This window comes from Mastigoproctus giganteus, chromosome 9 (genome assembly GCF_048544385.1).
Source record: "Mastigoproctus giganteus isolate SK-2022 chromosome 9, ASM4854438v1, whole genome shotgun sequence".
NCBI lineage: Eukaryota > Metazoa > Arthropoda > Arachnida > Uropygi > Thelyphonidae > Mastigoproctus > Mastigoproctus giganteus.
In genome coordinates this window covers 128,796,084-128,817,069 of record NC_143583.1, presented here as the reverse complement: position 1 = coordinate 128,817,069, position 20,986 = coordinate 128,796,084, and the positions used below count along the sequence as shown (strand labels likewise).

The window sequence follows — 20,986 nt, the reverse complement described above, 5'->3', positions numbered from 1 at the left end:
GGGGAGAGGGAAGAAAACTGGGAACTCTACTGATTTGGTTGTCGTGCCGGAGTATAAACAAAAAAAAAAAAAAAAAACCTCATGAGTACGCAGAAGAGACTTCTATGATAGCCTGTTTCAAGACTAACTGGTCTCTAGTGACAACAACAGACAAAACAGTTATAAAAGAAGTTGTTCGATGTGAACTGCTATGCGGTACACGAAATCAGTTTTCAAAGACAGCTAAAGCTATGTGTTGAAAGTAGTGCAATATCGGAGGAAACTCGTTACAAAGGAAAGTGCGTTCCGCTGTGAGAATTTTGTTCAGTTTAAATCCTGGTTCCAAGCAAAAACATATGAAAAGGACAAGAGAGCATTTAAATGTTTACAGATGCAAGTTCCGTTGTCAGTGAAAGTGCTTGATATTAACTGATTTATGCTTTTACCAAAACTGCAACCACTAGATATATCTCTCAAAAATCCTCTACTTCCCAATCTCCGAGGGTGCCAGGTTTTATGGAGTTTATTTATTATTCTGTCTAGAAATGAAAATTTGGATTAAAAGAAATGGGCACTATCGACTGGTGCCAGCCAGACCTTCAATGTAAGTGGCAGTTCACACTTCACATTACTGGTTGCAGTTTTCACCAACCCTCTAACATGGTATTAGAGTTTTAATTTTATAAATTATTATTATTATTATTTGATCACTGATCAAATAAATAATACGAGGCAATTTTACCCGGCAACACCGATGTCGAGGGGCTTGCAATATTGAATAATAATTCGTTCACCACAAATTGAATCAATTTAAACCAATGCAATAATAAAACTTACTGTACAAGTAAGGCACAGCCTCGTTGCGCATACTGTATGTAACAATCAGCAAACTAAGTTTGCTAATTAATACATCGTCCTCAGATTGCGAAAGCATTTTGCCACATGTTACCTTAGTATTGCACTACCCTAATAAGTATAGTAGTGCAATACCATCCAACTCGTGGCGAAGTACTTTCACAATTTGAAGTCCATGCATTAAGTAGCAATGAAACTTATTGCCTTGTTTGTACAATGTTTTACACTGTAATAGCATGAGGCTTTTTACCTACATTGAGTGCAATAACAAACTAAAAAATAACGATAAGACATCTTTTTAAGTAAAAAGTATGAATAAGGGTAAACATGTATTTGAAAGGTACAACTATGCAATTTACACAAACCGGGAGGACTGGTAGACCAGCAGCAAATCTTTCGCACACCCACCACATGTAAATGAATCAAAAATTAATGAAAGTAGTGGTTTAGCCACTTGTCACCCGTTAGAAAGGTCTGAGTTCGAATCCTGTCGGTAACGGGAAGAATTTTCGTAGACCTCTTCAATCGGTGCTGAGTTAGTTAAATCCCAGGTGAGGCACGTAGGATTTCCCCGCCGAGATTATTCTATCTTTCAGCATGCAAACTAGCCTTAGAACACACGTACAGGTCTTATCGTTCATGTGTGAAGGCGGTCCAGAGCAATAGATTAGCTGGGGACCGCCCCCACTCTCTCTCTCGAACTGAATGATGAAATCTTAAACCTGCATTATCAGGTTGGTGCAGCTCATTGGGCTGCACTGATACGTGGTCATTTTAGGTCAAGGATAGGAGATTTTTGTGGTGTGACTTCAAGATCAAGGTTGTTCCAGGTGCTCAGCTCACGTTTAACTTTGTAATACACTATGGATTTTACTCAATCCCAATTATGGATTGGAGATTCTTCTATCGGTACTAAACGCTTCGAATTGTTTGTTTTTATGAATTAACTCATAATAGTCCAATTTTAGTTCAAAAGCTTGGTGTATAGGCGCGTTAGCATATATGTGTAAAGCGCCCGTCAGCATGTAATAACTCGTCTCCTAATGGATGGATTTTCATAAGATATTATATTTAGCTCGTTTAGAAAAAAAACGCCATTCCAAACGGATGGAAGCCTGTTCCAGCAATCAACCACCAATCGGCTGAAAGCAAACTTCCGCACATCTATTCTGCAACCATCCTCCAATTTGAATTTATGCCTCGTAATGTGCATAGTCTGAGCAGTAAGAAGAATCCCATCAGCAATGAGTTTGTTCAAGCCATTTGATGAAATTATATACAGCTCTCTTAGGCAGACTTGTTGCGTCATCCCAAATTTCATTAAAATCGGACCAATACAAATCTGGCACTTATGATTTGTTTGTCGGTCTGTCCACGTGTAATAACTTATTTCAAATCAGTGGATGGATTTTCATGAAATTTTTTATATATATATATATATATATATATATATATATATATATATATATATATATATTTTTTTTTTTTTTTTTTTTATGAAAACCTCAAACACGAGAGGTATTAGAACCTATAGTACTTGGGTTGGAGGTTGAGAAGACGAAAGAAGATATTTGTTGACATTATACTTGAACTTCTGTAGACTGAAATTTTCGGGAAAAACGTATGAAGGAAGGTTGTTCCAGAAAACGGCAGTTGAATGAATAAACGAGGAAGATGAAAATTGTTCTGTGAGTTTGAAGTTGGACAGTAAATGGATGTTGCCTGATGGCGGCACGTGTTCGGACTGTTTTGAAAGAGAGCAGGAATAATATAAGCCAATTCAGAAGAACAGTGCCCATGGAAGTACCTGCAGAAAAGGCATGCAGCAGAAACAGTACGTCTCTGAGACAGCGGGTGGAGAGACTCTGTTAGAGAGGAGTCGTTAATTAACCTAACTGCCCTCTTCTGAATGGAATCTAGAAGCCTGAGAGAGGTTTTGGGGGCACCGCCCCAGATGTGGGAACAATATTCCATGGCAGGGCGGATTTGCACAGAGTGAACAGCTGTTTGGAAGAAAAGTAACGCCGAGAGCGAAAGAGAAAACCGTTTTTTAGATGCAGAGGAAGCAATATTTGCAATGTTCTTAATTTGGCTGTTTTAGAACGATTTATCGAGCATTTCCAAAAACTTTACTAAAATCGGACGAACAGAAATCTGGAAAATGTTTGTTCTCTCCCCCTATATGTATATTATCACATAGGCATATATCGTATATTGTAGCAAAAGCACCGAATATTGTTTGTTGCCGTGGTCTGTGTGGAGGAATGAATCTACAGTATGGTGGATGAGCGGAAATGCTCTCGGTTAGTGCATGAAAGTCATTGCTCTTTTTCTTTCATAATCACGTATTATTACTATTTGATAAGGCCCTAAAATGTAACGCAGCGTGTATAATAAGTAACTTGTTATTTCTCGTTCTCAAACTCTCCTGCTATATGGAACTTGAGCAGCTTCCACATTAATCGTATTCAAGATTTAATACGGCTCTGCGCATCGCATTCACATTGGCCTCTCGAGCTAAAAATCAGATTAAGGCAAGGTCGATATACCCATGAAAATTGTGCAGTCAGCTTAATCTCTTGTGTTTAGTTGCGATACATTTTGTCAGTCAGTGTCTTTTAACCAAGGTATTGAAAGTGATGAATCCTGCTCTCTGTACCTAATCTTTCCCACCGTCCAACAAGCAAGCTACTTAAGTGCAACATCTGCGGCCTCCTGTTTACAAGGGTTACGACCCTACCGCACATGTTAGAATGGTCTGGTCAACGAACATATAATGCAGCATGAAAGCCGACATATTAACTGGCCATGCCAAGCCCTCCAAGCGCACAGGGAGAAAGAGGTGAACAATAACCTCCGACACTATCGGCTCTACTTGGGTGGGCATGGCAGATGGAAATGACCGGACTTCAAGCGACAAACTTGACCTAAATAACTAACTGTAAGGATTATAAGACAAATACGACACTTAATAATGTAGTCAAGGCGAACAGATGGCATCTTTTTCAACTGAAAGATTGAGATTAAAACGGAAGGTAGAAAAGTCCGTATACAGCTCCATTAAATGAAGTGCTGTCGAATTTACGATTAAAATTAAGTTAGCAGTTTAAGGAGGAGGAGGGGGGGGGAGAGGTGACCATAGCAAGGAGGAGTACTTAATGTTCATGCTGCTTTTGCTATTGATATTTCCGTTGTTTGCTCCACACATAAATTTCTAGTTATATTATTTGTCTAAGAAATAAACTACATAACTGTTTACTTGTCTGTAAATATAGGGTAATGCATGAAACAGAAGTGCAACTTGGAATTTTAATTTAAGGGCTGATATACCAAAATTGTTATCTCGACGCAGGACTTAATAGAAAATAAAAGGTCTTGACACCCATTCATTTAAACGGCAACTCGATGCATCTGCTCGCATGGAATACAGTATGTTACGACTGTCTCGCAATGCGAATGTTCATTCTGGAGGATGGCAGCAAGCTACGGGTGGTGAACCCTTCCTACTTAGCGTACGTGATCAGCAGCCCTGTTTCAATGAACGCGTGGGAACTTCCTGATAGCCCTGACCTGTTAGAAATGATCGATGAGGTAACGGATTTGTGTCTTTCTTTTTCCAACGTTGGCGCGTATTTGATAAAATCCTTATGGATACACAAGTACGAGAATTAAGGGACTTTAAAAAAGGGGTAGGGGATGTGTGTGTTCACAAGTGATTATATGTGCGCTATAACCTCCGAATCAGTGACCTCTCGGCGCAAGTCATGTATGAAGCACCTATATAGACTGTGGCGTAACATACTTGGACAACTGGGGTGCTATAGTTATTTAAAGAAACCATACACTTTTCGCAGTATCTAGCAGAGAAAAAAATCCAAACATACAAGGCAATGACCTATCTTGCAAATACACAGTAAATGGTTAAATAGAGAGGAGGCTAACTTTACTATATTTAATATGGCGTAAGGCCGTTCCAATAATTATTCCTTTAATTCACCATGAAGGTTAATAAATAAATAAAAAAATAAGCTATGTGATTTTTAAGGCTGAAATACAATACACTACATTCTCGCAAAAATGGATGCTAAATACAAATTATATAAGAAATTACAAAAATAGGACGTTTCGAGGTATCGTAATTTTCAAATAAAAAGATTTGACGGTTCTCCCCAGGCTTTTAATTCTTCAACAGAACTTGGACCATGCTCGCACAAATCGTCAGAAATTCCACATTACTCATAATACATAATTATGTAAAGGCTGTGGGACCGATTTGTACTCCGTAGAACTACTAAAAAGTAATAAATAAATAAAATAAATGAATAAATAATAAAATACTGAAAGGCTGTTAATCTTAAGCAAAGTTCCATTTTGCGAAATGAGAAAAGAACTTTCTTTTCATACCACATAATGGAATTTATGGGAATATTGACTCCATTGATCAATCATCTGGCTCAGTTTAATTCAAACCAACCAACTTTCATTAAAATGTAGAATATTTTGTTGCCAATATTTTAGTTACAAAAGTTCTTTTCCGAAGCTGATCCGTCCAAACCACTGAAAGTATAATGCACTGCAACCATGACTAAAGTCTAAAACAGTTCAACACAGGATTTGTTGATCGGTTTTTAGCAGACATTGAACAGAATTTTAGGGTACTCACTGACGTGAAATATAATTTTGTTCTGAGGACTGCAACCTTCTAACGACTTTGGAAGAATGGGAGGGGAACCTTAAAATGTGCCCTGTTACCAGACATTTACCTATCGTAAATAACGCTGTTATTACGCTTGCCACCATTTCCCCCCATTTGTAATAATGCTAATTGGCAAAACTTGGATACCTTGACCGAAGCAGTTTTATTGCTGTCATAGTACGAGAAGGATGTCTGGTTAAAAAATGCTTGTATTCATCCAGTAGTTTTGATAAAAAGATGAATTTTTTTTATTTGATACCTTGAAATCTCTCTATAGCAACCACACAAATTTTGGTTTAGATTTGACAATTCATTTGTTTTTTTTTCTTTGCAGAGCTGAATGAAGCGAAGTATCACAATGGATAAAGTGTAATACAGATCAGTGATTCGGTTCCTCTTTCCGCAAGGGAAAACACCCAAAACAATCCACAAAGAAATGGTCACTGTTTATGGAGAATCTGCCTCAGGTTACAATGGTGTTGAACATTGGTGTAAACAATTCAGATATTGAAGAATCTCAGTGCATGATGAAATTCCACGACGCCCAGCAATTGCTGTAACGGAAGTATTGCTAAAATTGAGGCATTAATCCTTGTCCAAATTAGTGTAGGGTCTGTGGAGAACATCGTCCATCAACAGTTGCATATGAGTAATGTGTCTGCTAAATAAGTGCCCACATTTCTGACTCCTTACCAGAAGGAGAGGACGCAATACATGAAATGTTGTCGATGTACCAGGAAAAGAAAGAAGGTTGGTTCCTCCCCAATGACTAGTCACCATGGATGAAACTTGGATCCATTGCTATGATCCCAAACTAAATAAATATGAAAACAATGGAAGCAAGAAGAATCAATACTCCCCCCCCCCCCAATACAAAGGTGTAACCAAGCGCTGGCAAGGTGACGCTGTCAGTTTTTTGGGATCAGCATGGTGTAATACTAACAGATTACATCAAAAAGGCTATACTGTGACGGCGAAGTATTATTCCGACCTCCTCATAAAGCTACATGCTACTATAAAAGAAAAAGAGACGGGGAAAGCTGTCAAAAGGTGTGCGCCTGCTCCACGATAATGCCCCTGCGCATTCCTCGCATGCTGCACTGAAGTGTGCCCACGAATATGGGTTTGAAATAATGCCGCATTTTGCTCATTCCCCTGATCTGCAGTGAAGTCTTTTCTTCGTGGAAAACTCTGCTGCTGATATGATTTATGTTGCCGAATCGTGGTTTGAAAGACAGTCCGTGGCCTTTACAAAACTGGCCTGCGGAAGTGTATTGAAAGCTGGTAAAGTGTCATTTTGTCTGGTGACTATGTTGAAAAAAAGTGTAATACATGGTGTTTGTTTTGACCTTCCGTCACAACTACTTCTGGGTGAATACAAATTTTTGAACTTCCCCCCCTTGTATTTAACAAAAATACCTGGTGTTGCAAGAACAAAATTTGTTATCTCAGCATTATAACAAATATAATTATCCAATTTATATCCCCCCCCAACCAAACAAACACCCATCTCATTCATAATGAAATCTCGCCGCAAGAAATTACTGTCACGCTATTTCATTCCGAATTCTCATTCAAAACTAACACACTCAGATTTCAGAGATAACCTCACATATGTCGAATTCAAAATAAGGAATTAAGTAATTTATTCCATTAAAGTTGTTGAGAATGCAATAAAATTTTCATGCAAAGCAAATTAATTTTGCTGCATCTTATGTCCTATTGGGACATGTTATACAGACGCAAAAACTGTAGATAACGATGCTGATAAGAAATTAGTTTTTCTGATTAAATAACTTTCATATCTTATTTCGCCTTTACCGCTTTTCGATATCATACACTACATGAAGCTGGAAAGAAAGAATAGCATTAATTATAAACAGCATCAAACTGCAGCAACACGAAATTGAAGAAACAGATTAGCTAAAAGAAAACACCTGCTTGTTTTTTGTTACAATCTATGCAAATACTTTGCGATTATTCTCACGTTGCACTTGTCCCACTTTCTGTAATCGGAACTGGAAACGCATGAAACCTTATGATCATTAATAACATTAATTTAGTCAAGAACAAATTTTCTGGAAAGATTTTCTCCAAAGAATAGTATTACGATGCATATATAAGGCGCTCACGCACATTCTGCATTTCTGGTTCTATCGTCTTGATTAAACTATTCTAAGATCCATAAAAAAAAAACAAAACGGGAAATAATGACAATTACATGGAAAATAAAAAAGGAAAATATCAGATACTTATGACTGGCGTGCTCGGATAGTTAAAGTTGTCCTAAATTTGCAATAACTGATAAATGAATGAATTTCAAGAAAGAATGAAACGTTAATTCGTAACAAGATAATTAGTTATTTACTTTTCACTTCTATTAACTACAGAAGTAAAACAATTCAATTAATTTAAGAAATAAAAATCTAATACGTCTGAAAATGTAATGCACTGCGTACATTAACTAACTTAGGCGCATTAGCATATATGCATACAACGCCCATCATCTGCATCCATCCACATGCAACAACTCGAACCCGGCGAACGGATTTATGAAATTTTATATTTGGGCCTTTTAAAAAGATTTATCGAGCTATTATAAATTTCATTAAAATTGGGCCAACAGAAACCCGACAATTATTATTCCTCTGTCCATCTGTCCCCATGTAATAACTCGACTCGCAGTGGATGAATTTTCATATTTAGATCTTTCTGAAAGACTTAAGCAATTCCAAATTTCATTAAAATTGAACCAATAGAAATCTGGAAATTATAATTTACCGTGAGCGCTAGTATAACTAATGAAATTTCATTTTTCTGGGTGTTTCAGGAATATGAAAACTGCCTAAGTATTGATCATCGTGGCAGTATGATTTTACCCATTCGATAATTTATGTAAGAAACAAAGCATGACAGCTATATTCATTTTTTTCGATCTAGAGACGATTTTAAGAAAGGTGGGCATATTAAGTTCCACCGAGATCTCAATTGAGTTTCAATACTTCAAGGAACGGATTTCTAGGTTTAGGATACAACGCACATATTCCAAATGGGAAGATTTTTATTAAACAACGTACTGTTTGTATGAAACATTAAAAAATATTCAATGTCTTAATTTAGCTTTAGTGTAATTATTCAACTTAGAACGTTATAAGAGTGGATAATGAACCCCTGATTTTCTAATCTCAAAATGTCAAGTTTATGGCGGATGTTTCTTAACAGAATTTCAGCGTTACGATGAAAAGGTAGAAATTTTAAAAAATTTTCTACTCAAGGCCAGTTTGTGAAAAAATATGGGTAATTAATAAAGAGGGAAAATGCAGTGACGTTGGGCTTTCGGTGCATACCATGAACAAGACAATCAGTTAAATGATTCAGAAATACTCATAATAGCATTTTTCCAATAATGAACTGATGTTTACATACCGTAAATTAACTGTCAGCTCTCTACTGGAGGGACTTATTTCAAATCTATATTTTTTAACGTTAAGAAAAAATTTGTCAGAGGAAATATGTCTTGCGAGAATAAAAAAAAAATGCACGGGCTAAGATTCATTTTATTGGGGATACGCACGGTTGATTCGGTATCTACGAAGTACAGGAGGGATACCCAAAGGAGTGATCTCTTTTGAGACCATTGAATGCCCGCAACGGTCTCAAAAGAAAGTTAACTTTTACAGTGCGTTTTTAAATGATTACCTGCTGGATGTTCCGCATTAGCCGCTGACCCAACAACAACAAATTCCAATGTGTAATGAAAAATAAGTCACGGAAATAAAAGTAGCATGATAGAAGTTTTACAAATAAATTAGAAAGTACTATCAGCCGGTGCAGAACTGTACATTTTATCCCTTTTCAGAATACAGTGGACGTTGAAATTTCATGCCCCATTCATATTTATTATAGGCATAAACTATAGGATATATATGCCTATTTATTATAGGCTGTGCTCGTTTTTGGGAGAATATTATCATGCATTGACTACTTCGGTAATAGTGTGCCAGTTCATATGGTTTATCGCATATTATGACTGCAAGTGTTTAAATGCGGATTGCTGGGCAGCTTTAAAAACTCGACTCCTTTCACCACGCCTGTTATTGGGCAACTATAATCTCGAATGAAGGGTTAAGAATCGGTGTCCGCCTTCACAAATGGTGAAAAAAAAATGTATAAAAAATCTTTTAATTGTATTCTTTTGTGTAAATTACAGCTCCTTGTGCATTATTTTTTGATTAAAACAAATGGGTGGAGAAATGTGATTATAGGCTAGCTTTGCAGGCTGGCCAAGCATTTTTGTTGGTTAGTAGATATAAATATTCTGAATAAGTTAATGATCAGTTACCGCCATTTTTTAAAAATAAAATGGGGAAAAAAAAAAACAGTTCGTAGTTGGCTATGAACCAATGGCAAGAAATTGCGACGAACAAAATTTGTTACTAAACTACCTAGTCGTATTGAACATATACTGCTAAACGCAACGTTACAGCTGCGTACAAAAGAATAAACGCTTTATGCTATACAATTATATTGATAAGAAGTATATTGAGTAGAAGCCCTGCAATTAAGAAAATTTGTGATTTTGATCAAACAGTTCTTCGCCAATTCCATTTTTACAAGTGCCCATTTCGACCATGTCAGTTTGGAAAACCACCTAAGTTACCCAAATAGTTTCGTACCAGAGCTCGAGAAAGATCTGTTATCGGGTCATGTTTTTTTTCCCCTATTTGTTAAAAAAAGAATTCGATATTTCATTATTTTCATGATTGTATTTTCCATACACTATTCTTTGAAATAGGTGTCGCTAGGATGCTTCAGCAATGCAAGTTTTGCTTAAGATAAAATTAAACATGTCAATTATTTGAGTTTGTTGCCTTCAGAATACAATAGTTTCCTTTGAGAATCCCTAATTGAAGAGATTCTCTTCTGCAACAATTTACAACATTCCATAAACTCTTCACTGATATCGATTTTAGTGCCTATGTAACGGCTTCTGTGACCGCCTTCTTCCTCTGAAAAAGGCTCTATCAGGAGAAATTGATACATGGAAGAAATCAGAGCCAAATTGGGGACGTGGGGGGCATTCCGTCGAAAGGATCCATTTGCAGGCGGTAATAACCTCATCGATAATGCAGTGAGCTGGCGCGTTGACGTGATGCAACATTCAATTATTCAGAAAGTGACTTTACCTCGACAGCCCCCCGTAGTCGAACGGTCAGGCGCGAGGATACATAAGTACACATACTTTGAGTGACTGTAGTTCAAGGCTGTGTGACTACTAAAATATGGCGCTGTTTCTTGCATTCTCTCAATCTTGTGAACTTTTCTGACCGTGTGGTGGTCCAGGAGCACAAACAGAAGATTTATTTATCTTTTCCCTAAAACGCTAGAGCAATGGAAGATAAAATTCCCAAATACAATCGGTCAATTTACCAGAAAAAAAAAAAAAAACACACAAAAGTATGTTCTTGAATTCTGAATTGTTCATTCTCGATTTCATGTTGAAATACCTATGTTTTGTTTCTTGTGATGACAATCTAGAAAATTGCGTTCAGCTTAAATTTTGTTCAAACAGTTGATACAAAACCTTTCCCCTCAGTCGTTGGCACAACTTACTTGCACAGACCTTTAAAATTCGACGAGCACATGATCCATCCTATTTGTTTTGTTGTAATTCCGATAGACATTCTTCGATCAATCAAAGAAGTTCCCGCACTTCAACACCCCATCAGTTTTCGGTATAGTCGGTTAGCCGAATCGAGAATGTTCCACGAATTTCTCTTCTTGTACTCGAAAACTCGCTCACTTCTTTTAACATTTTGTAACTTTCGAAATTTCGCTCAATTTAGCTAGAAATTTCAGGTTCACGTACATAATTTTTAAACATTTTTACGCTTTTGAAGTCAAACTAATGACTTCATACTGAGACAATCGCTGCATGGAGAGGAACATGATACAACAACCGCTCTAACAAGGACATGATCACTGACAAAGTTTCGTGCAACTTTATCAATGATTCCAGCGGCGCCTTACCACGGTCATTCCAGGAACTTTGGTCACACTTCTTACACGACTTAATATGGAGAAGCCGGAATTAATCTGAATCAATTATAGCACCCGGATACCGGTTGTATCGTATATCCTCTCCCCATGTTACCAATGTCTTAGAATGGCAAAGTTCAAAAGGCAGTCCTTGAGTAGTTTAGAGCTCGATTTCTGCTATCACAAACAACATCTACCTGTTTATTGGAAGAAACAGTTAAAAAGTAGAAATTTTAAAAAAATTTGGGCAAAAACTTACCAATCAATGCAAAGCACTAGGGTGTTAGTGACGAGGGCAGCATTCAGTTGTCGGGAACTGCAATGACAGCCAACACAGTGAAGTTCACATTTTCAGGGTCACGCTCGATAAATTTCTTGCATACGTTAGCAGCATCCTGAAAAAGGTACAAAGAAATAATAATCAGATACTGTGCACTATCAATATTTCTGATAAATACTAGTAGCCACAAGGAAATTATTAAAAAAGTTAACTTTCAAAAAATGCAAGTTAAAGCTGAGGAAAACGTTACGATGCACAGTCTATTCCCATTTAAATTAGATTTGGTTAACAATCTGTCATAAATTGCAAACATGTTGGGAAGATATTGATGAGATATTAATTTCGTTAGAAGAATTCTTGATGCGCATTTCTATTAAATATCTTTGTTATTTATGATGAATATAATATTTATAATTCTGCTGGATAAGTTCAGCAACTAGCCTATCACAGTTCTATATGGCATTTTGTGGAAGGTTTTTTTTTTTTTTTTTTTTTATATGGGCAAGCCGCAATTTTCCATAAGTCCTTGTTGTTTATTAAGACTTACAAGTTACGGCTAAAAGTCCACACACTATGGAAAGAGAATTTACGGATCAGAAACCCGTTGGAATTCAAAAGTTCTAAAACATCTGCCGTGGTTTCAGTGATACAATTCACAAGCTGAGTGTCATAAATCAACAAAATTTGGTAGAGGCTTTGTAAACCCCTTCACCCGAGGGCATTACATTTATGAAACAAGAAATGAGCTAACGTTGCTGTCCCTAGTTATTATCAAATATATTTCACTAAGCTTACTTTGACTGTATTCGAGAGTCTGATCGTGACAATACAAGTAGGATGCACATTGGAAGCAAACAAATTCCAGTATGCTCCAGTACACTTTAACGAAGATGCTCGGCAAATATTGTTAGAATGGAGCGTACTTCAAATATTTTGCGCGAGGTTTACAGCAGCGCCAACTGAAATTTCAAATGGAAGAACAACATAGTATAGTGGTGTTTTGATAGCAGGACGCAAGGTTTGCGTATAGGCTTCGGCCTAGAGAAAAAAAATGTTCAATAATAAGGTACTAAGCACTTCATAAGGTTAGATATTGAAGAATATCTAAATAGCCTTACCGTCTGTTCTAGGAAATTTAACTTGTCCTTATAGGCTGTTCGCCCTCGTGGGCAGCACAGTTGGTAGGATAGCGTCCTCCTCACATCGAGTGAAAAAGAACTGAATTCGAATCCAGTCGATGACGGGAGGAATTTTTACGGGCCTTTTTCACAACGTGACTGAGTTAGTCGGTCTCAAGCAAGGGTAGCATAGTTTACCAAGGAAACTCGAGTTTTTAGTCCAGCAAATAGAAACTCTACCTCACAACACATGCAATTTACAGACAATGTACACGGAGCAATATGGCATTAGTCCCTAGTGCTCCTAAAACCCTACTACAACAACTATTCATTCTTCGGGGGGGGGTGCATAATTCCATCAATGAAAAAAAGTACGTGCCGCAAGGAACTGTATCCCAAATTGCATTACATACACAGATGTGTATGTGATGCAATGATTATTGATGTGTGCAGCATGCGCCAAATACTGTATTACTGCAATATTAACGGTGCTTTTTTTTTTTTTTTTTTGACCAAGGATAAACGGAAGAAATTTCAGCACCTCGTACGTCCAAAAGTATTGTTTTAGGAAAACAAAACCAAAGTTAGTCATACACCAAATTCGTATTTAAGCTAAATCGACATCATTCACCATTTTTTAAAAATACACCTGAAATTCTGAAAGCAGCCACGCTCACCACAAGCACTCGCATCTATACGAAGACAGAATATATGGCCACTCTGCATACCTTCGTTAATTAAAAATCTTCGTTAATTAAAAGATAAAAACGCTAATTACTTGGCGCGTATAGCGTAACAACAATTTCAAGTAGCACTTGGGTGTTTGTCACAAGCAGTTTCATTGGCCAGCTCAGTTGCAGTTCTCCACAAGTAGTTTTAGGAAAAAAAGTTTTTCTTTATTAAATCCGAAGGCTATTTGTCCGTTTCCGTCATATAAGGCTGTCGCTTTCTAGCTGTAATTAATACAGCTTTGTCAAGTCAAATCATGGGAAAATGAAACCCTTAATATCCGTCTGACCTTCATCGTTAGTAGAGTCGACTAGAATATTAATTCTAGTCTCAAGATTGCAAGAATAAAAAAAAAAAAAAAAAATTATAAATGAATACATGTCAACAAAGTAGGCTGCATAGTAATTCGGAACAACTTTTTTACATTAAAAAGTAAAATTCAGATTAAAAATAACAAAAAATTCCTTGTAGGAAGCAAAGCACTTGTTTAAAACAAGACGTAGAGGCAGCAAAGGCCATGAGGTGTCAATATAGCTCAACACCATTCAGTTTCAGTAAGTCATGATTCCCCCCGCCAATGTAAAATTAAGTCATGTCTAGGGTAATTTATTTAACAGGGCAGTCGTACCAGTGAATGCATTTAGAGCTTGTTAAATAGAAATTAGCCTACAAAGATTATTTTAATATTTCAAAATTTTTTTTGCTTGGCTTTTTGCAGATTCCAATTCGGAAGAATTGGACTCTGCAAAAAGAGCATTTAGAAGCGACGATATGTCTGTCGATAAATGTGTATTTGATGGTACGTTGCTTTAATTTTGCGTAAAGAAATCGCAATCCTATTCTCCCCGGCGTTACTTACTCGTCCATTTATTGTTTTGCATAAAAACCACCGAAGGGTACTCATTTCACTGGTTGCTGGATAAACTGAAGCGAATAGATTTTAAAAACCTTAAATGTTAAGACAAAACGAAAAATTAGATACATATTTCGCAACAAAAATCAAACGTTTCGATACAACAAATAACAGATTTAAAAAAAAAAAAACAGTAATTTTAATCGAGGTACAAAATTAAGCATTAATTATAGCTGATGATTTTTTTTCAAAATATATTTCTTGTTCGATATTACAATGAGAAAACTCTTCGCAAGAGTTGGCCAAGTTGTATTTAATAAGAATGGCCTTTGTCCATTGTCAGCTGAAGTTTCCTATGATCCAGCATTTATTCACCAACGACTTTCCACCCATGTAAACATTAGGCAATTCGACTGTTCTGTAAAATGTTTGTAGGGAACATTCTCATATGTATCAGCAAGTCTCACATCTGTAGGTATTTCTTTTGTTCCATTCGCTATTTTTTTGTGAAATTAGTGGCATTTTTTAAGTATGAAACTTCAAAAAGCTTGCCTTTGTCTTATCCCTTGCAAGGACATTAAGGCTTTAATCCACTTACATATTCGAAATATCGCAATCGGAATAAAAAGTATTTTCTTCAGCATTTTTAATTATATCATGAAATACTAAACATGACTATGGAGACACTTTAACCACAATTCAGAGCTATTATTATTAAGTAACCTTTCAGTAAATGTTGAATACTTGTCTATTGATCAAAATATGATCAGAGAACTTAATTTCTAAATCCTTTCAATTGCATGCATTAACGCGGCTCATCCAGTTTTACTAGCTTAAAATACCACTTCTGCATCTTCACAAAATTCTTGCAGCGACCACCCTTACGGTATAAGTGAGAAAATGGCCATAAATATACTTTCAACGTATAATGTAAACGATCAATGGCAGTTTAAATGGAACTGCGAACAAAAAAACTAAGATAACCATTTTGGTCCAGCTGAGGTTTTGGTCCATATCATTATTAAGCTTAGTAATGATGTTGCTTGTCCCTTTTTGAACAACGCCAAAGTTGGCATTTCAGTTATTTACACGATATGCAAATAACTTCTGAGTTACTGTTTTCTTCATGTGTTTTTTAAACAGTACAACTAAAAGTTCCGCGGTTTCTCCAAGTAGCTATACGAAATCAATTTTTATTTGCACTCCGATTTTTGAATCCAAAAAACGGATGAGCGCAGGAAACAAGTTCCAGCATCTTTACAGTTAAACGCACAGAAAACAGGCCTAGCTGACAGTCTGCAAGTCTTTTTGACCTCGTCTAATGCTGGTGGAGCTAATACCTTTTTTTACGATACCTTCAGTTTGTCCGTGAACCGGAGAATTTTTCAAAAAATTTTAAATCAACTTGGATTGAGTGCATTGAGCAAAAACTGCAGGCGCGATATACTGTTTAAACAGACAGTCGAAACTGCCGATCAATTCAAATTCTGTTTGATGGGGGGGGGGGGGAAGAAGTAAACTTTGCACATTAAAAAGCCAGAAAAGCTTATACTTGTTGAATACTATGTCTTGCAATATCAGGTCTGAAAGCTCCCATTACAGAATATACACTGAAAGCTTCCTTTCCGTCTATGAACGAACATTCAAATGAAATTAGAAATCATAATGTAAGAGTGACTTACAATTTAATTATGACTATTAATTCACTTAGAACTGATGTCTAATGATGATGATTATCAGCTACATTGCTACAGTTCAGGTACTTATTGTGCTTACATACTATGAAGTTCACAAAAAAGCCTTAAAAAAGAAACAAAAAAAACTAAAAGTTGTCACCTTTGCTGGAAAAAATTTAATTCTGGAAAGATGAGGAAAACGAACTGCCCAGCAGGGCCGCGTTAACGCTACGGCCAAGACCCTCACCTGAAGAGGGGGCTCATTTTCATTGTAAATATTTTCTAAAGTGGTGATAAAATTTTTATTTTTTAATAATAGTTTTTACGGATGACAGAAAAATACGTATCAATGTATGGATGAATAAAATTCTAAAAATTAATTTATTTTTTAAAACCGATGTAGTATGTGTGTGTGTGTGTGTATATATATATATATATATATATATATATAAAAAAGTTTGCTTCACAATGGAATATACACTCATCGATTGCGTACTGTATTCATATGAAAAAAAGACTACGGAAATGTGAAGCACTGGTTAGAGAAGATAAAGTATAATCGCCATAAATTGAATGTCTGAAATTTCAGGGTGCTGTGGTTCCTTCTAGGTTTGCACGGTGGTTTCTCTAATTCCCTTGATTTCTCTAGGAGAGCAGCACGGCAGTAGATCCGTACTACAGCAGAAGAGAAATGTCTGCCAGTTGAATTACAGCTTGACGCATAGATTGAAGTAATCAATTGACTTGATTTTAATAATCAATTTTAAAGCATTTGATCCTCAAGGAGAATCTTCAGTTGGAGTATCCAATTGAAGATTCTCCTATATGCGTGAAGGACGGTCAATTTGATCCTTCAAGATATGCAGTCTATTTTCCCAAATTGTCTGATACAAAAGTTTAAGGTAGCATCTACCATTTGTCTCCGACTAATCGCGTTGATCTTTACACCTGATCCAACAAATCCATGTCCCCCCCCCCCTTTGAAATGCAGTAGGCGATGACGATGGTTAGGCTCCGGATGCAGCCTAATCGTCGTCTCATAATATAGTAGGATAATCATCTTGTTCCTGCTGGAAAAATTCCAGTCTCTCGTTGATAGAACCCGATGAGCTGACTTAGCAGCCTGTCTGCAATGCTTACAAAAATTTTATTCCGGACTGTACGATGAACAGAAGATTAAATAAAGGGGGGGAGGGGAAACACGAACAGAGAATGTTGATCAAAATTTAAAAATTCCTGAAATTTGCCTGAAAAATTCCATATTAAATTAAATAAATCTGTACAACGTTCGCCCTTAAAACAATATACTCGTATGCACCATGCTACTTATTTATAACATTTGATTTAACGTGGAAACTGTTTTAGTTAAAAAATATCCTTCCATTGTAGTTTCGTGAAGATTTTCCAACAATATAATTTACCTTCATTGTTCGAAGGTTTCTCTTCATTCTTATAAGGAATCTGAAACGTTTAACAATCCACTACTTGTGACTACTGTAGGTGAAATCGTAATGAAAACTCCATGTTGATTGGTAAACACCAGTACTTCACAGTAATCGGCATCTCTTTAGCTGGTTCGATTAGCTTTTAAGTTGACTAAAAACTCTTCAGATCTACAACTTTGGAGCATTGATCCAGTCTTCGAGGTATCATTAGCAAGGTGTCCCTTCTTACCCGAGAGCGGCAGTGTAGGAAGTGGGTAAATCATCAAATATCGTCCGAAGGAAGTTACCGCTGCTTCGCTGTCGGAAACAGCAAAGACCTCAACGTAAAATTGCAACCATCCATCAGAGGATATTTACTCAACTGGGAGATGATTGTATTATCGCCCCGTGGACTAAAACGGATTTTAAAATCATTTAAATGATTATAAATTACTAATTATAAATAATTTATAATCATTACTATAACTATTTAATATTTTTCCGTTGTCTTTGCTAGTTAGCTATTAACTAATAATTAAATTAGTAATTAAAATTTAAAAAAATTATTGCATAAAATTATAGTTCTCTTATGATAGAACCTTTTCCTAATATAGTAATATTAGCCTGTAAGTATGTGTTGTGTTTTTTTTTTTTTTGTCTATGGGGTGTAAATGTGGTGGGCAATGGATGTGTTGGATTCCAATTGAGCAGCACCTTGCTGTATAGATGATGCCTGTGAGGAGGATACGTTAATTATTCCTACACGGGATGCTGCGTAGTGAAAACCCAACATGTCCATCAAAGGATCTTATCGGGAGAGTGGTTAAGGAGAGAAACTGAAAACCGTTGCGTTGTAAGAACAGGGCGGAGGGTGGGATTATTCAAGACGGATGAACTGGATCCCGACGATGGGGTGGAGGCATTAGTACGGTAGACGTTTGCCCGTTAGGAGGGGGAGGTATATGGTGCACTCATCTGTTTGTACTGGTGTCCTTTCATAAGGGCAATCCCATCTACGGATCACTAATTACGGATTGTTTTCTTCCTTTAGGCATCAGCTGATAGACGGATTTTCAAACGGACGTTTAGAATGAGGCCCTCTTCGACAACTCAATCTTTTGAAGTGATGCAGAGAGGAGGCCAATGGTGTATAATTGCTATTGATTGTATTATCGATATTTATGTATCATTAATCTTCTGTAATTGAAATGCGGAATGTAAATTTCTTGTTGCTAATAAAATTGATTTTTTTTTTTTTTAATATTAAGAAAGTCCGTTTTATAAAATTTCCAAAGGAGAATGATATTCCTTCAAACCAATATGCACTTTACAATCTACTCTGGATGACCCGAAACGAGGGATCTAGATTAATAACAGAAAACTTACTATTGATGATCCCCCGTATCACACATTCAATACTTTCCACCAAGATTAAGGAACGTCTTAGGATGCATAGAAAGGTGTTCCACTGTTGTTGCTACTACAGTATACAAAAGGATAATATATAAAACGTATCGTTGTTTACCCACAATCTACGTGACTTCGTCTGGGGTCAACCACCCAAATTGAAAGTAAAACAGCAATAAGGTATTCTCTGTTGCTTACCCACCAAGATTGTTGGTAAGCAACGATAAGTTTTGTATATTATTCCTTTTGTATGTCTGAAAAAGGATAATATACAAAACTTAATTCGCCCCTGCTGTCCAGCCTAATGTTGAATGTACGATCACTTAAGGATAGACATAGCACCGATTCAATGCGCTTTTAGTTCATCATTTGAATTTCTGTAACTAATTACGACTTTATTACATTTGGTAACAAAGTACGACTGTTAACGATAGTAAAATATAAATTATGATTATTTTAAGACTGATCTAACCTATCATTAACCTTTATATTTGTACTGTTTATCTTACTCAAGGTTTACGAACGGCACATAAACCTCAACAGCTGATACGGAGAATTTTGATTCTTTTTAAAGTACTTATGCCTTTTCAGTATCTTTTTATTACATTTAGTAAATTTTAATACGATTTTAAGACTTTTTTTTTATTGGATGCGTACATGTTATAGCTGTCCGACCATGAAGTTTATTTTTAATTCACAAGCAAACTGACGAATATACAAGAAACAAAAGGATGCAAACGTGCGGAAGACTAGCTTTACATAGTTGCAGATTCTAAATGGATGAAAATTTATAAAAAGAAACACTAAATATCATGAAACGAATGTAGAAAATTATAACTATAACTTGGGTTATTCTTGATAAAGTGCCATTCTGTTGCTTGAGTACCAAAATCATAAAACTAAAATCATAAAATAAGAAAAAAACAACAGCAACATTCATTCTCAGCAGTACAAAGGCACGCCTCTCATCTTCCATTTTTTTTTTTTATAAAAGTAGCAACTGCCACTTTTATAATAAGGGTGGAATTAAATAAAGACAAGAAATTCTCTTCAAGGTGAGATCGGCGCTTGTGAACTCCGAAAATTTCAAACGTTGACCGCAATCCAGCCAATGTCAACGAATGTCCCTATACAATCTGGATAGACAGAAAATAACGAAACTAAACTAAAGATAAAATCGTACAGACGCCATTGTCATATAACGTAGAGGTTCAATAAGCAGACATAACAAACAAAATCTAAATATGAACATCGGCCCAGCCAATGGACAGGTCTGAACCAAACGCAAATATGCGTTTTGTTTAGACCTGTCCATTGGCTCAATCAACTTTAAATTACCAATTTCATCCCCCCCCCCCGTTACACTTGCTTATTGGAGAAATTAAGCAAGTTTGCCTTTACAATTAGTTTATTCGGACTAAAAAATCCATTCAAAATTTAGCTACATTGCTCGTCAAGTTCGGCAACTAATTCACCGAAGTTCTACTGGATTTAAATAAATATTCGTATTAACAGCCCTAAGTTCGCTCATAGTAGTATGTCTATAGAAGTGCGTTTACGGGCTGAATTACATTAAGAAACAGCAGTACTCATGGTGACTGCCGGTGTGTTTTCCGGGCTGATCTCTGGTGGGGAGATCAAAGCTCTCCACTTGAGGTTGGCCTCACATGACGAAGACTAGAAAGTAATGTTACTCATATAGTGCAAGGAAGCCAGAGGCTTTTGCTGCACCGGCCCCCCAAAAGATAAGAAAATAAAAATTATGCTCTTCCCTTCTCACGTAAGTAACAATCTAGTTGACCTTTGAGTTTCTTAAAACTGTCAGTCTCAATTATTTGCGAAGGTAACATGTTCCAGAAATCAATAACTCGCTGCCTAAAAGAAAAAACTTCCTACAATCTAGGCTATTCCCCTGTAATTTAAATTTATG

General features: G+C 36.4%; 1 protein-coding gene across 1 annotated transcript in view; it reads right to left on the bottom strand.

Annotated features, from left to right (window-relative positions):
* Window positions 1–20,986, bottom strand: part of LOC150080721 (ubiquitin carboxyl-terminal hydrolase isozyme L3-like) — a 151,251-nt gene that overhangs the window by 39,470 nt on the left and 90,795 nt on the right. Inside the window, exon 8 of the mRNA XM_090380797.1 lies at window positions 11,829–11,964. Coding sequence (XP_090236923.1) covers window positions 11,872–11,964 — 93 coding nt within the window. The 3' untranslated portion in view covers window positions 11,829–11,871. The remainder of the gene's footprint in view (window positions 1–11,828; window positions 11,965–20,986) is intronic.